Below are 12,673 nucleotides of genomic sequence, written 5' to 3'. Positions count from 1 at the left end.
ATAGTTTCGTATATTTATTGTGTATGTTCATTTTTGTACAACCTTAACCCACCTCCCTCTTCGACATTTTCGTGAATTGGCACCCCTGCACCTGCTTGAACTTTATTTACAAATTCCCATATCGTTTTGATCTTTGAGCGCTATATATGCCAGATAAGGGGCGCCAATTGGGGGAAACGGGTGGTTGTCCTCTTGATATTTTGCCCCCTCCTAGATTTTGTAGTTTCATATATTCATTTTGTATCTTCATTTTTGTAAACCTTTAACCCCCCTCCCTTTTCGACATTTCCGCGAATTGGCACCCCTGCACTAGATTGAGCTTTAGTTACAAATTCCCATATCGTTTTGATCTTTGAGCGGTATATATATGCCAGATCAGGGGTGCCAATTGGGGGAAACGGGCATTTGTCTTCTTGATATTTTGCCCCCCTCCTAGATTTTATAGTTTCGTATTTTCATTTTGTATCTTCATTTTTGTAAATCCTTAACTCCCCTCCCTCTTCGACATTTTCATGAATTGGCACCCCTGCACCGGATTGAATTTTAGTTGCAAACTGTAAAGGGATTTCTTTTTTTATATCACTAATGTTAACTTCTTATAGATACCCTTTTAGATACTTCTAGATTCTTCTTTTTTTACTTCTTTTTAGAAATACTTATAGATTTAGTTCTTTTAGAAACTTCTTTTTTAGAAGTATAGATAATTCTTTTTTTTATATTACTAATGTTGACTTCTTATAGATACCCTTTTAGATAGTTCTAGATACTTCTTTTTTTACTTCTTTTTAGAAGTACTTTTAGATTAGTTCTTTTAGATACTTCTTTTTTAGAAGTATAGATACTCCTTTTTCATATTACTAATGTTGAGTTCTTATAAATACCCTTTTAGATACTTCTTTTTTTATATTACTAATATTAACTTCTTGTAGATACCCTTTTAGATACTTCTTTTTTTTACTTCTTTTTAGAAGTACTTTTAGATTTAGTTCTTTTAAATACTTCTTTTTTAGAAGTATAGATACTTTTTTTTTATATTACTAATGTTGACTTCTTATAGATACCCATTGTTATTAGCGGCATTCGTGCGACTGGATACCTTTTTAGATATCATCTCGTAGAATCGAAACCGATGCCAGTCAGTTTAATTCAACCATTTGCCAAGGTAAGATGATATCTGATTCATTAAAAATAGCCGAAAAATTCTTAAAAGCAGTAAGCAACAGTGTTGCCGGCAGTGTCCTTGTGCTACTAGCTGAAGTATATCTAGAAATATAGTAGTTTTTGAATACTAGTTTTTGAGCGTGCATTTGATATGGACGTGAAGAACCAAGGACATCAAAATGATTGTGTCCCCCTGGACCCATCTTAGGTCTATTAACACCTGAAGTTTGTGGTTTTCTCGATATTTCTTTTGGTTGTCTCAAAACTATCAACTTTTTAGGGCAGCTTCACATTTTCTTCAGTGTTGCCACGTTGAATCGTGAAAATACATAAGCAAAACCAATTAATTAAATTGTAAAAACGCTCTGTTCATAAAAATTCAAACATTAAAAACCTGTTGATTGTCAAAGATAACTACACCTTCTAAGGAAAGCTGCACCATCTTAAGCTGTCTGGTGTCGTATGGTTTTAGCTTTTTTACTGATTTTTCCCTCACGTTTCTGTTTTATAAAATTTGGTGCCCGGTATACCGAATACTTTATAAATGTATATGGAGGTATTTTCTGTTGATATCCGGATTTTGCTTAATTCTTAAAGATATGGTTGTGTAAGATTTCACTTGACTTAATCAAACACTCAAATTTCATTTCCGCTGTACTTATCACTTTAAGGAAATTAGCTATAAGATCAAGGACCGTTAAGTCCATAAAGAACATTATAGGGAAAACAATTTTTTAGTAGGATACCATATTTCTTATTTTGGGTATTCGAATGGGTACTTTAGAAGAATATTCATATATTTAAATCAAAAATTATTATTATATACTAAAAGAGATAAATAAAAAAAATTAAATTCGTTAAATAATGTAATAAATTTAATGGAAGAATTTCGTTAGTTTAATGGATAATAATTTATTAATTAGTTAATTTAAAACTACATTTAAAATTTAATTAAAAAATCAATTAAAGTTCATTAAACATAAATTAAAAATTATGTATTAAGCATTATTATACAATGTTCAAAACCAGTAAAATAAGAATAATAGAATTTGTCTTGCTAGTTATTCATTAGCACATAAATAATTTAGGGACAAACATGAGCATTTAAGTATATTACGAACTTACTTTCATTGAAGTACCAAGGAAATTGGAAGTAAGGTCTGATTGTTGAAATTGATTAAGGCCTCGATTAAGTGAACTTGCAAACATCGAGGTTCAAAATTGAAGTTAGGGTAGCCTTCTGTCTCTCAATTCTCTAGAGACCGTCGATTGACAAAAACCCTTCAAATAGAACTTATTCATTGGTGGAAATAGCACGTTAATTGTACCAGCTTGTCAATCTGGTCTCTAGGGCGATCTGAAATGATTCTTTCTGGCAAAAAACTTGTAAAAATTTTAGGTAGCTGAAAACATTCTATGGGACTGTTAGAAAACAGGAAAATACATCGAAAAATGGTTCCAATCATCTTACAGGTTATTATCTTCTGCTCATGATAGTACCGATTTCGTTCTAAAAGCAATATCCTTCATAGAGTACACTTGTGAAAAAGAGCTAGACATTTTCTAAGATTTCTAAGCAATTAGAGGAAATAGAGCAAAATCCTAGCAAACATTTTGTAGCATCTTCAAGAAGCTACGGCCTGATATTAAAAGCGGTATCTTCTGCCAATGAATACTTGAGTACTTTTTAAATATAAATTTTCAATTTTAACATGGGATTTTCAAGTTCCATCAGTTCACTTAATCACGGCCTTAAGCGGAAACTTACACAACCATATATATCTAAGAATTAGAAAAATAGGAATTCGGCTTTTAAATGGAAAAGACGAAACATGGGTGAAAAGACAGTAAAAAACTTATGGTGCCTAACAGTTTAAGAAAGTGTAAATAGTTTTTTTTGTAATGGAATGAAATGAAAAAGTGAAATATAGAAGAAGAAGAAGAGGATAAAATGAATTGAGAAGACAGTTCAGCACTGTGCAGATGGCGCTGCGCATGGATTTTTTTTTCTTTTATCTAGTAGCTCTTTTCCTCGATGAAACGACTTTTTTTTATGGTTTGGAAATGTAAGAATTTGGACAGCAAATTGTTCGACTTGTTTGCTTTTTTTCTTTCTAATTGTTCTAGACATATGCTCATTTGCTTGCTCTATTTCCTATTTTTCATTATCCCCATACATTCTATTTCATTATATTTGCTCTATTTGTTTGCTATTCATTTGTTGTTGTTTTTTTAATATCTCAACTCATTCTATTTCCAATTGTCTGCTCCATGCGTATGTGTTATTTTCTTTCAAATTATTCAAAGTATAACACGCTACACTTGAAATTCTTTGTTCGTTGGACAGGGGTTCGAATCGTCGTGTTACTGGTTATTTGTTTCAGAACGGAGTTCAGTGGCGTGACTCTGTAAGCTGAGTCCACCCAGCTCTAAATTGGTACCCGCAGAAATTTGGGGAAGGTAAAATGGATGGGAGTGCAAAACCAAGGGATGACTGGATCCCCCTCGTCCACCCCCTCCCCCCATTTCACTTCCTGGCTGAAGGGCCGTGAAACAGAGATCAGCACTGCCCTTAGGGACTGTAAAGTCCAACTGCGTATTCCTTACATGCACAGGAGGAGGAAGTGACAATGTTATTTTTAAAAAAGTTTTTAAACAAATTTTTAAAAAGTTTTAAAAACATCATGAGTTTTAATTCTCATATTTTAATGCAAGTTTATATATCTATAATTTTGTTTTCTCGTGTTGTGCTGAAGACGGCCCTTGGACATAGGGCCGAAATATCCACTGAATTGAATTCAACTGTCTTGGAAAAAAATTTCCCTTATGTTTCTACTTCGTGTTTATTTGATATGGAAAGGTAGTATAGTCTTCGCCGCTATTTTCGTTAATGCTTCGAGACCTAATTTGTAATTTTCTGGGTCAATGTTCTTCACTGACTCTTAAATCTATGCAGTTACAAGGATTTTTCCTAAGAATATAATTTAGTGCTAAAAATTACCAAAATATTGACTATTATTAAAAACTGTCATGTTAATGTCAATTTTGGGTTTCAGTGTCAATAATCTTCATTGAGTGTTAGATTCATGCAGGGGCGCTAATTTGTAGAAATGTAGCGCGTGGGTAAGAATTTTTTAGATTTGTTTAATGATATAAAGAAAATCGATATTTTTCTAAATTCAAGGAGCGTAGCTATCCCCTCCTGTCCCCCGGCTGTCGCCCCATAATTTTTTTAGTAAGTTAGATAAAAACGATATTTAAAAAATTCAGGAAGGGCTATTAAGACTCCTCTTATCCCCTTAGTTGGCGACCTTGGATTTTTTTAGTGACAAGGATATCCCCCCTAAGAACAAGGGTTAAAACCGAAACTACCCAAAAAATCTTGGCTATTGAACAGTAAACTGTTTATTTCGAAGACATACTGTTGGCTCGTACATTAATAGCTTATCTAGCGATGGATTTTATTTTTAAATTTGCTCAGTTCTTGGTTATTGTTTCTTATATACTTGACCAAAATGACTTCTGAATGGTTTAAGAGTAATTAAATGTAATTTTCCTTCTTTTTCTAAGAGCCAATCGCTAAAATCTAACCTATTGATTTTTTTTTCTGAATTCGCTTAGTTCTTGTTTTTTTTCTGCATTCGCTTAGTTCTTGTTTATTTATTTATTTATTTTTTTAATGAACTTGGCAGAAATGACCTGTGAATGGTTTGGTAGTAATTAAACCTTGATTTTCAGAGTTTAAACAAGGACAACAATGATATAAAGCAGCTTGTTGCTCAAGTGAGTAATTTCTTAGCCAAATCAGTCAAAACCCCCTTACCAACAGAGTTGCTTAAGCCCCTCCTTCCAATGCTTGTTAATGGAACGAAGGAGAAGAATACTGCTGTGAAGGCCCATTGTGAGTTAGCTCTAGTTAATGTGCTCCATCTAAGAGTCGGAGATGACACACATCAGGTAGGTTTTTTCTTTTTTATCTGGGATAACGATATTGAAACGAGTGTAGTAGAAACTCGAGAGAGGGTTCGTTTGATGAAAATAGATAGTTCTTGCGCCCTTTCAGAGCATGATCAATAATACATACGGAATCAAAGGGGAATGACAACATTCTAAATAATATCAGGGTTTTTTTCTTTTTTTATCACGAAAGATACTATTGAAACCAAAAATGTTTTTTTTTTTGCTCAGTCGTGTCATTTGCCACTCCCAGATAGTATTCCCTCCCAGATAGTATTCCCACCCAATCAACCAAACAACATCGCGAAATATAAAATTTTCCTGACTTTCTGGGCATTTTCAGTCAAATTATCAAGCAGTTAAGTTTTCGTCAGTTGATCTACTTCAGTTTTCACTCTTCAATTTCTCAATTTCTTTGCTTCCAATACTAACTTCATTTAGTGCTAGGTAGGCAGAGCACCAATAGTTTAAAATTCAATGATTAAAATTGTTTTTGTTGGAAGGGGGAACCACAGTTTAAAGATGGAAGGCGATTTTGTTTTTATTACTTCGTTGAATTTATTTAAATGTCGCTAAATGTATTTCAGTATTATTATTAGTTATATTTTATGTTGTTTTTTTTTCTCGCTTTTTCTAGTGAGTTCGCTGATTCTCTAAATATTTTTCTCAGTGCTGTTGTTTGAAGTGCTTTGTAGGCTATATTAGTGATATAATTATAGCTGCCTAGTGTAAACAGACCTTGCTGAAAAGACACCCGATATTATTTTGAAAGGGTGACAGAAACTGAGTATTACAGATTCTTAAAAATTTCTATCACGAGCCCAGATGGTTGGAATTCCTGTTTTGAGTTAATAAACGCGCAAAAAAAAAAAAAAAAAAAAAAAGCGAATATAATAGGGCTAGGTCAGAGCAATTTTTTTATGTTAATGAGGCTATAAGAAATGTTAAAAAAAATTAAAATGTCGAAACAATCAAAACCTGGAGGTTTAAAAGGAAATAAACAAAATAAAAACATAAATACGGAAGTGCGAGAGAGTGAGAGAGAGATAGAGAGTGAGAGAGAGAGTGAGAGAGAGAGAGAGAGAGAGAGAGAGAGAGAGAGAGAGAGAGAGAGAGAGAGAGAGAGAGAGAGAGAGAGAGAGAGAGAGAGAGAGATTAAAAAAGAAATCTCAAAGTTTGTGAAACAAACATTAAACAATTGGAAGATAAAATGATACGGGGAAATCACAGCGGAAATATTTTTGGTGTCAGAAAGGGGACTTTGGTAAAGAGTAACGAGGAAGACGAGGTCGGAGGGGGGGAAATTACTAGAAAAAATGAATTTTTTCAATGGTTGTGGAGGGCCTTGTTGGTGAAATGCAAGGGAACATTTATTGGCCTTGAGGGTGACCAGATTTGTTCTACGAGGAAGGAAGACATAAGTGACAACCCTCATTGAAGATAAGTCTCACGCACCTTTTATGGACTGCCCCTTTCTGCCTGATGGATCATTAGAAATGCCAGGATGCCAAAAACTTGAGGATTTGGCTTATAAAGGAAAGGAAAATTCTTAGACATTGAGATTTAGTAAATTAAATTTTTTAGAGAGTTCAAGGAAAATGCGGCATTTGTGCGTTTTAATATTTCATTAATATAAATTCTTGTTTTAAGTTACAAGAGATAGTGACACCCAATAATCTCATAGTACTAACTAATATTTCAGGGGGATTGGGCAAGTCAAAGAATGGAAAAGTCTTGTTAAAACCGTAGAGGATTCACTCTTATATCGTTAGCAACGGCTTCGTCTAATATCTGTTCCAAGATACCCGTTGGGTTAATTTCTTTATTAAATGTGTTTCTAAGGCACTTGGATCTTCGAAAAATTTTCATTTATGCGAAAACAATACCTAGGTAACAAGAAATAAAATTGGGTCCTAGAGGGTTCCCTGGGACACACCATTGTATATTGGGAGAAACAGCGACATTTAACAGTTGACATTAATTGTCCTGAGGCTAATCTCTGGTCTAAAAAAATTGCACCCACTGCAGTATTGTTTAAAGAGACTAGTATCCCTTCTTTAGAGGAACGGTTTTTGAAATCATCCTCTAATTCCTTTATGTCAGCTAACACCAATCAAAACCGCCATCTTTTTAAGGAGTGTCTCACAAATTACATGTTTTCCTGTGAAAACTAGAAGCCATATATTAGTCTAGACATTGTCAAGTTGACTTCCTTGCTGGAAAGTACTGTTGTTCCTCTGAAACCAAGAAAGGAAAGGATAGTGAAAAAATCGAGGATTTTGTCAGACAGTAGCAAAATAAAAAGGCAAAAAACAAGCAAAACAAAAAATATCTCGACAAGGACCTCCGCCAAGTCGTCCTCAGTGCTAAAAAAAAATTATTACCTTTCGAAGTGAATTGGTCAAGAGGAAAAAAAAAAAAAAAAAAAAAAAAAAAAAAAAAAAAAAAAAAAAAAAAAAAAAAAAAAAAAAAAAAAAAAAAAAAAAACAGCCAGAAAGCAATGAAAGAGAATTCACCAATTAGAATGAACAAGTATCCTTTGCCTTTCAATACATTTTGCCTGTCTGTAATTTTGGTTTTAGATATGCGGACAGGTTGTCTTAAATTATACTGGACGATTATATTTATAGAGTCTTATAATATTAAGTCGTTATAAACTGGGCTTAAGTAAATATACTGGTGTTCCTGAAAATCTAATCTTTTCTTGCCAGACCCAGACCTCCAACAATCCCCCTGACAGCATAGATAATGTAATAGATTTAAATATCCCTCGCATGGGTTTCCCTAAGACTAAGATGAATACCCAAGTCCTTCGTTAACTAATATTAGCTAAAATGGCAGAATTGTGCAAATGGAATAAGATATTTACTGATAATTCATCATTGGGAATTAGATTTTCAAATGGAACCTCTACTTTCCATTCGGAATGCTTTGCTCTCCAAAAAGCACTGTATATTGTACTGTCATTCTGTGACAGTCATTTTATTTTCCTCAACAATATAAGATCATAAATCTCATTTTTTTTTTCTTCTTCTTCTTAGAGGGAGGGATATAAAAACAATGGAATTTTTAATATAAAAAAAGTGAATACATTTTTAGATTTAGTGTTGTTCAACAACAAATGAAGAATGTAAAGGAAAAGAATAAAAAGAATAATTAAGAAACCAAATGAGGGTGATTATAGCCTGTGAAAAAATAGCCAACAAAACAATCATTTATTCCAACCCCAGTACTTGAAAAGGGAGAAAAAAAAAACTGTAAAGATATGATAGAAAGTAACTTTTTCAAGTAAAACACACACAACCAGAGAAATTTACTGAAAAAAAAGGAAAGGCCATTCATAGGTTAGATTAGCCAAGAATTGATTTTCCTGATGCAACCTGTCTACTGATCTGATTTATATTAGGGTAGGTAACTAATCTTTTTAAAAAATGAAGAGGAATGTCAGCTGAATCTATTTATTTAACTATCATAAATATTTTTCATAGAAATAAAAAAAAGCTAGAAATAAAAATACATAAATATTTTTGTTACCTTTTGTTATCTCTTGTTGCATTTGTTATCCTCTCTAATTCTAAAAGTGTTCTTTCTGATCTGATAAAGAGGCAAGGAAAATTTATTCCTATCATTGTACTTCTACAACTAAAGATTCAAAAAATAATGTCTTCCCAGGCCCTTCAACTGAAAATGGTTTGGGCTCCTTATGACATAATTATTAATGGCAATGAAATTGCTGACAGTATTGCAGAACAGACTATTCACCGTTCAATTTCTTGGAAGGTTGTTCTCACCGTATATGAAACCTCAAAGTTAATAACTTTTGCTGTAAGTTTTAGAATTAATAAAACCCCTATTGTAGCTACAAATATATATGCTTTGTCTTTTGCTAGGCATTGTATCCCCCACCACCTTATCCACCCAAATAGGAAAATTGAAAACCCTATTTTCCGTCTGAGAACGGGGCATGCAATGACTAGATCACTACAAGCATTTTAGGTCACTACCATCTTTCAGATACACTACCATCACCACCACCTTTCAGATAGCAAATCATGCCCTTTTTATACCTGTATAAATGTCGACGAAACAGTTGCCCTCACCCTCTCAGAATGTCCTTGTTCCACAATTGAGAGAAATATACTAATCAGAAAAATTGAATCATGAGGTCTGAAGACGTCCAGCCCTCTTGTTTTAGGTTTTAGTCGTGTCAGTAAAGATAAAGAAAAGATATATTATAGGTATTGGGTGTTTTCGTGTCTTCAAACAAATATTTTCAATTGATTGCAGTTTTCCTTGTTCCCAAAAGATGTTTTGCCTTTTTCAGTCGCGAGAAGAGGGAGAGAAGAGAAAGATATTTGATATTTAATTTAATAATTTTATTTTATTTTATATTTAAAAATTGTATAATTGATAATTGTGTGAATATCTGTTTGGTGAGGCAGAGGGCGAAAGCCGAGTGTATTTTCTCTAGAATAACAACTTGACATTTAATGTTAGTTAAATTAGAAATAATTGTTGGAGTTTAATGGTTTAAAATATTAATAGTATGAATACGACGGGGTATTTTTGTATTATTTGGGTATTTCCCTTTTTCAGAAGTGCCTACAAGTTTTGGATGCGGGAGCTCGTGAAGCCTTGAATGAAGTTATTGTGAAGACACTGAAGAAAGTTGCAACGCAACCCGAAGGCAAAGAAGAAGAACTTGACGCTACACTTTTGATCTAATGAAATTTTGTTCCTTCTTATGGGATTATAGGCAAACAAATTTTTAACTATTCTCTTCTGTTGGTATTTTGTGCAATTCAAAGGGCAGTATGTTGCACTAAATAAATTATTAAATGAGAGAGAACAACTGAAAAAGCTATCCTGGGGTTTTTGAAAATTCTGGTAATAAGAAAATAGAATAATGTATTGAAATTTAGCTCATTTTAAAGATCAATCCATGAAATACGATGTAAAATATATATAAAAAAGATTTAAATAAAGGCAAGTAGTGGTAGAAATGGTATAATGTTTAAAATCCGGCTAATGGGATTTTAGACCATCGGGTTTGTTCAACCCGAGGATGTCTGCTTTTTGCAAATCTGTGTACTGGCCTGGTCCTCAATGTCTATTTTCATTACAGAGAGTGAAAAACTGAAAAAGTTATTTTGGGGTTTTTAATTGTTGATAAATAAGGAAAGATTCTACATTAATCTATGTGAATTTCAGAAAAAAAAACATAAAAAAGGGTGAAAATTTGTTCCGAATTTCCCAACTGTTTTTAACAGGCAGTTTGTTAAAAGATAAAGTCCCATGTATTTTGAGTACCACTTGTTTGAGAATCACATGTCTCAAAGTGTCACTTATTTCAGTACCATATCTCAGTACTAACATATGGGATCAAAAACTTCGGTATTAAATTTCTTCTGCGAGTAAGAAAACAGAAATAAGTCGCATTTTGGAAGATGGATAAACTATAAAGTATTTCAAATAGTTTGATAATAATAGATTTCTTGAAAATTTGGTTAAGTGCCATGCGAGACTTATGGCGCAGAGAGGGTGATCCGTTTGGTCACTGGAAAAGGCCACTAAGTCTCAGCATTCATCATTGATAAAACCCAGGGGCGTGATTTGCTATGAGGCTGGGGTGAGCAAATGCCCCTCCCAGACCTCAATCCCCCCGAGGTCATTGTAGTACTGTTTAGTACTTTCATGGTACCAAATGGCTCATTTTTCCGTTTTTACTGTCATTTTCACTTGATTTTGGAAAATTGACTTGACCCCCCCCCCCGGATTTTGACAAAAATACGCCACTGATTAAACCTTCTCCTAGCTTTTTACTATCCTCTTTTCTGAATGAGGTGCAGAAGAAAAAAGAATGAAAAATGTGGCACTTATCTGAGTACCACATATCTGAAGTACAACTTATTTCAGTACCATATTTTAGCACTAAAATATGGAATCAAAATACGACGCATTTTGGAAAAAGGATAAATAATGGAGAATTGTGAATATTTCGATTATAATGGGTTTCCTGAAATTTTGGTTCAATGCCATGCAGAACTTAATTGCAGAGAGGGTGATCCATTCTGTCACTGGAAAAGGCCACTAAATCTCAGTATTCACGATCGAATAAGCCCTCTCCTAGCTTTCTACAATCTTCTTTTCTGAACGATGAGGTGCAGAAGAAAAAAAAAATAAAAATGGTGTACTTATCTTAGTGCCACATATCTGGAGGACCACTTATTTCAGTACCATATTTTAGCACTGAAATATGGAATCAAAATACGACGCATTTTGGAAAAGGATAAATAGCGGAGAATTGTGAATATTTCGATTATAATGGGTTTCCTGAAATTTTAGTTCAATTCCATGCAGAACTTAATTGCAGAGAGGGTGATCCATTCCGTCACTGGAAAAGGCCACTAAATCTCAGCATTCACGATCGAATAAGCCCTCTCTTAGCTTTCTACAGTCCTCTTTTCTGAACGATGAGGTGCAGAATAAAAAAAATGAAAAATGTGGTACTTATCTGAGTGCCACATATCGCGAGTACTACTTATTTCAGTACCATATTTATTCTCCAATAATTCTCCAAATAGTGGAGAATTGTGAATATTTCGATTATAATGGGTTTCTTGAAATTTTAGATCAATGCCATGCAGAACTTAATTGCAGAGAGGGTGATCCATTCCGTCACTGGAAAAGGCCACTAAATCTCAGCATTCACGATCGAATAAGCCCTCTCCTAGCTTTCTACAATCTCTCCTACGCATTATGGAAAAAGGATAAATAGTGGAGAATTATGAATATTTCGATTATAATGGGTTTCCTGAAATTTTGGTTTAATGCCATGCAGGACATATGTTGTACATCATTTTGAATAGTTTCATTATAATAGATTTTTTGAAGGGTGATCCGTTTGGGCACTGGAAAAGGCCACTTAATTTTAACTATAATTTCCGTATATTTTCAAGCGGATTTTTTTTTCGCTTGTTGCAGAGAGGGTGATCCATTTGGTCACTGGAAAAGCCGCTAAATCGCAGCAGTCACGATCGAATAAGCCCTCTCCTAATTTTTTACAATCCTCTTTTCTGAACGATGAGGTGCAGAAGAAAAAAGAATGAAAAATGTGAGACGCAACGCTCTTTGCCTGGTTTCCATTATTCCAAACAGACAACAAATCAGTGAGGCAGATAAAAGTGTGATATTGTAGGTTAGGACACAATGCTTCAGAAGAATTTTATTTTTAGACCCAATTAGCCTCATTTTACGTATTCTACCATTCTTTCCGTTTGGGTAGGAGAAGGGAACGGGGGGGGGGCAATCAGATGAGATAATTAAAAGTGCGACATACGCTATTTTTGTAACTTTTCAGGAGAGCCAAAAAACAAAGAAAAGCTTGTCGGTTGTAGCCGTCCTGAACGATGAGACTAACTAATGGAGATAAAGGGAACATATTCTAAACTAACTTTTTATTGTCATTTCCGTGGTATAAATTAAATTTAAATATTCCTTAATGATTCAAAATTAATCCGTTTATGGTGTACCATTCCTTTTTCCCATAGATAAC

The 12,673-nt window shown here is 33.8% G+C and overlaps 1 protein-coding gene across 1 annotated transcript in view; it reads left to right on the top strand.

Moving 5' to 3' along the window:
- The window catches only part of LOC136040330 (stalled ribosome sensor GCN1-like), a gene marked incomplete in the record, with an annotated part of 191,427 nt that extends 181,537 nt beyond the window's left edge, over positions 1-9,890 (top strand). Inside the window, 3 exon segments of the mRNA XM_065724571.1 lie at positions 1,058-1,162; positions 4,900-5,118; positions 9,715-9,890. Of these exon segments, the coding sequence (XP_065580643.1) occupies positions 1,058-1,162; positions 4,900-5,118; positions 9,715-9,843 (453 nt within the window).
- Between the last annotated feature and the right edge of the window lie 2,783 nt (positions 9,891-12,673).

This window comes from Artemia franciscana, chromosome 20 (genome assembly GCF_032884065.1).
Source record: "Artemia franciscana chromosome 20, ASM3288406v1, whole genome shotgun sequence".
Lineage (NCBI taxonomy): Eukaryota > Metazoa > Arthropoda > Branchiopoda > Anostraca > Artemiidae > Artemia > Artemia franciscana.
The sequence above is the reverse complement of the archived record's forward strand: the minus strand, read 5'-3'. Positions and strand labels throughout refer to the sequence as shown.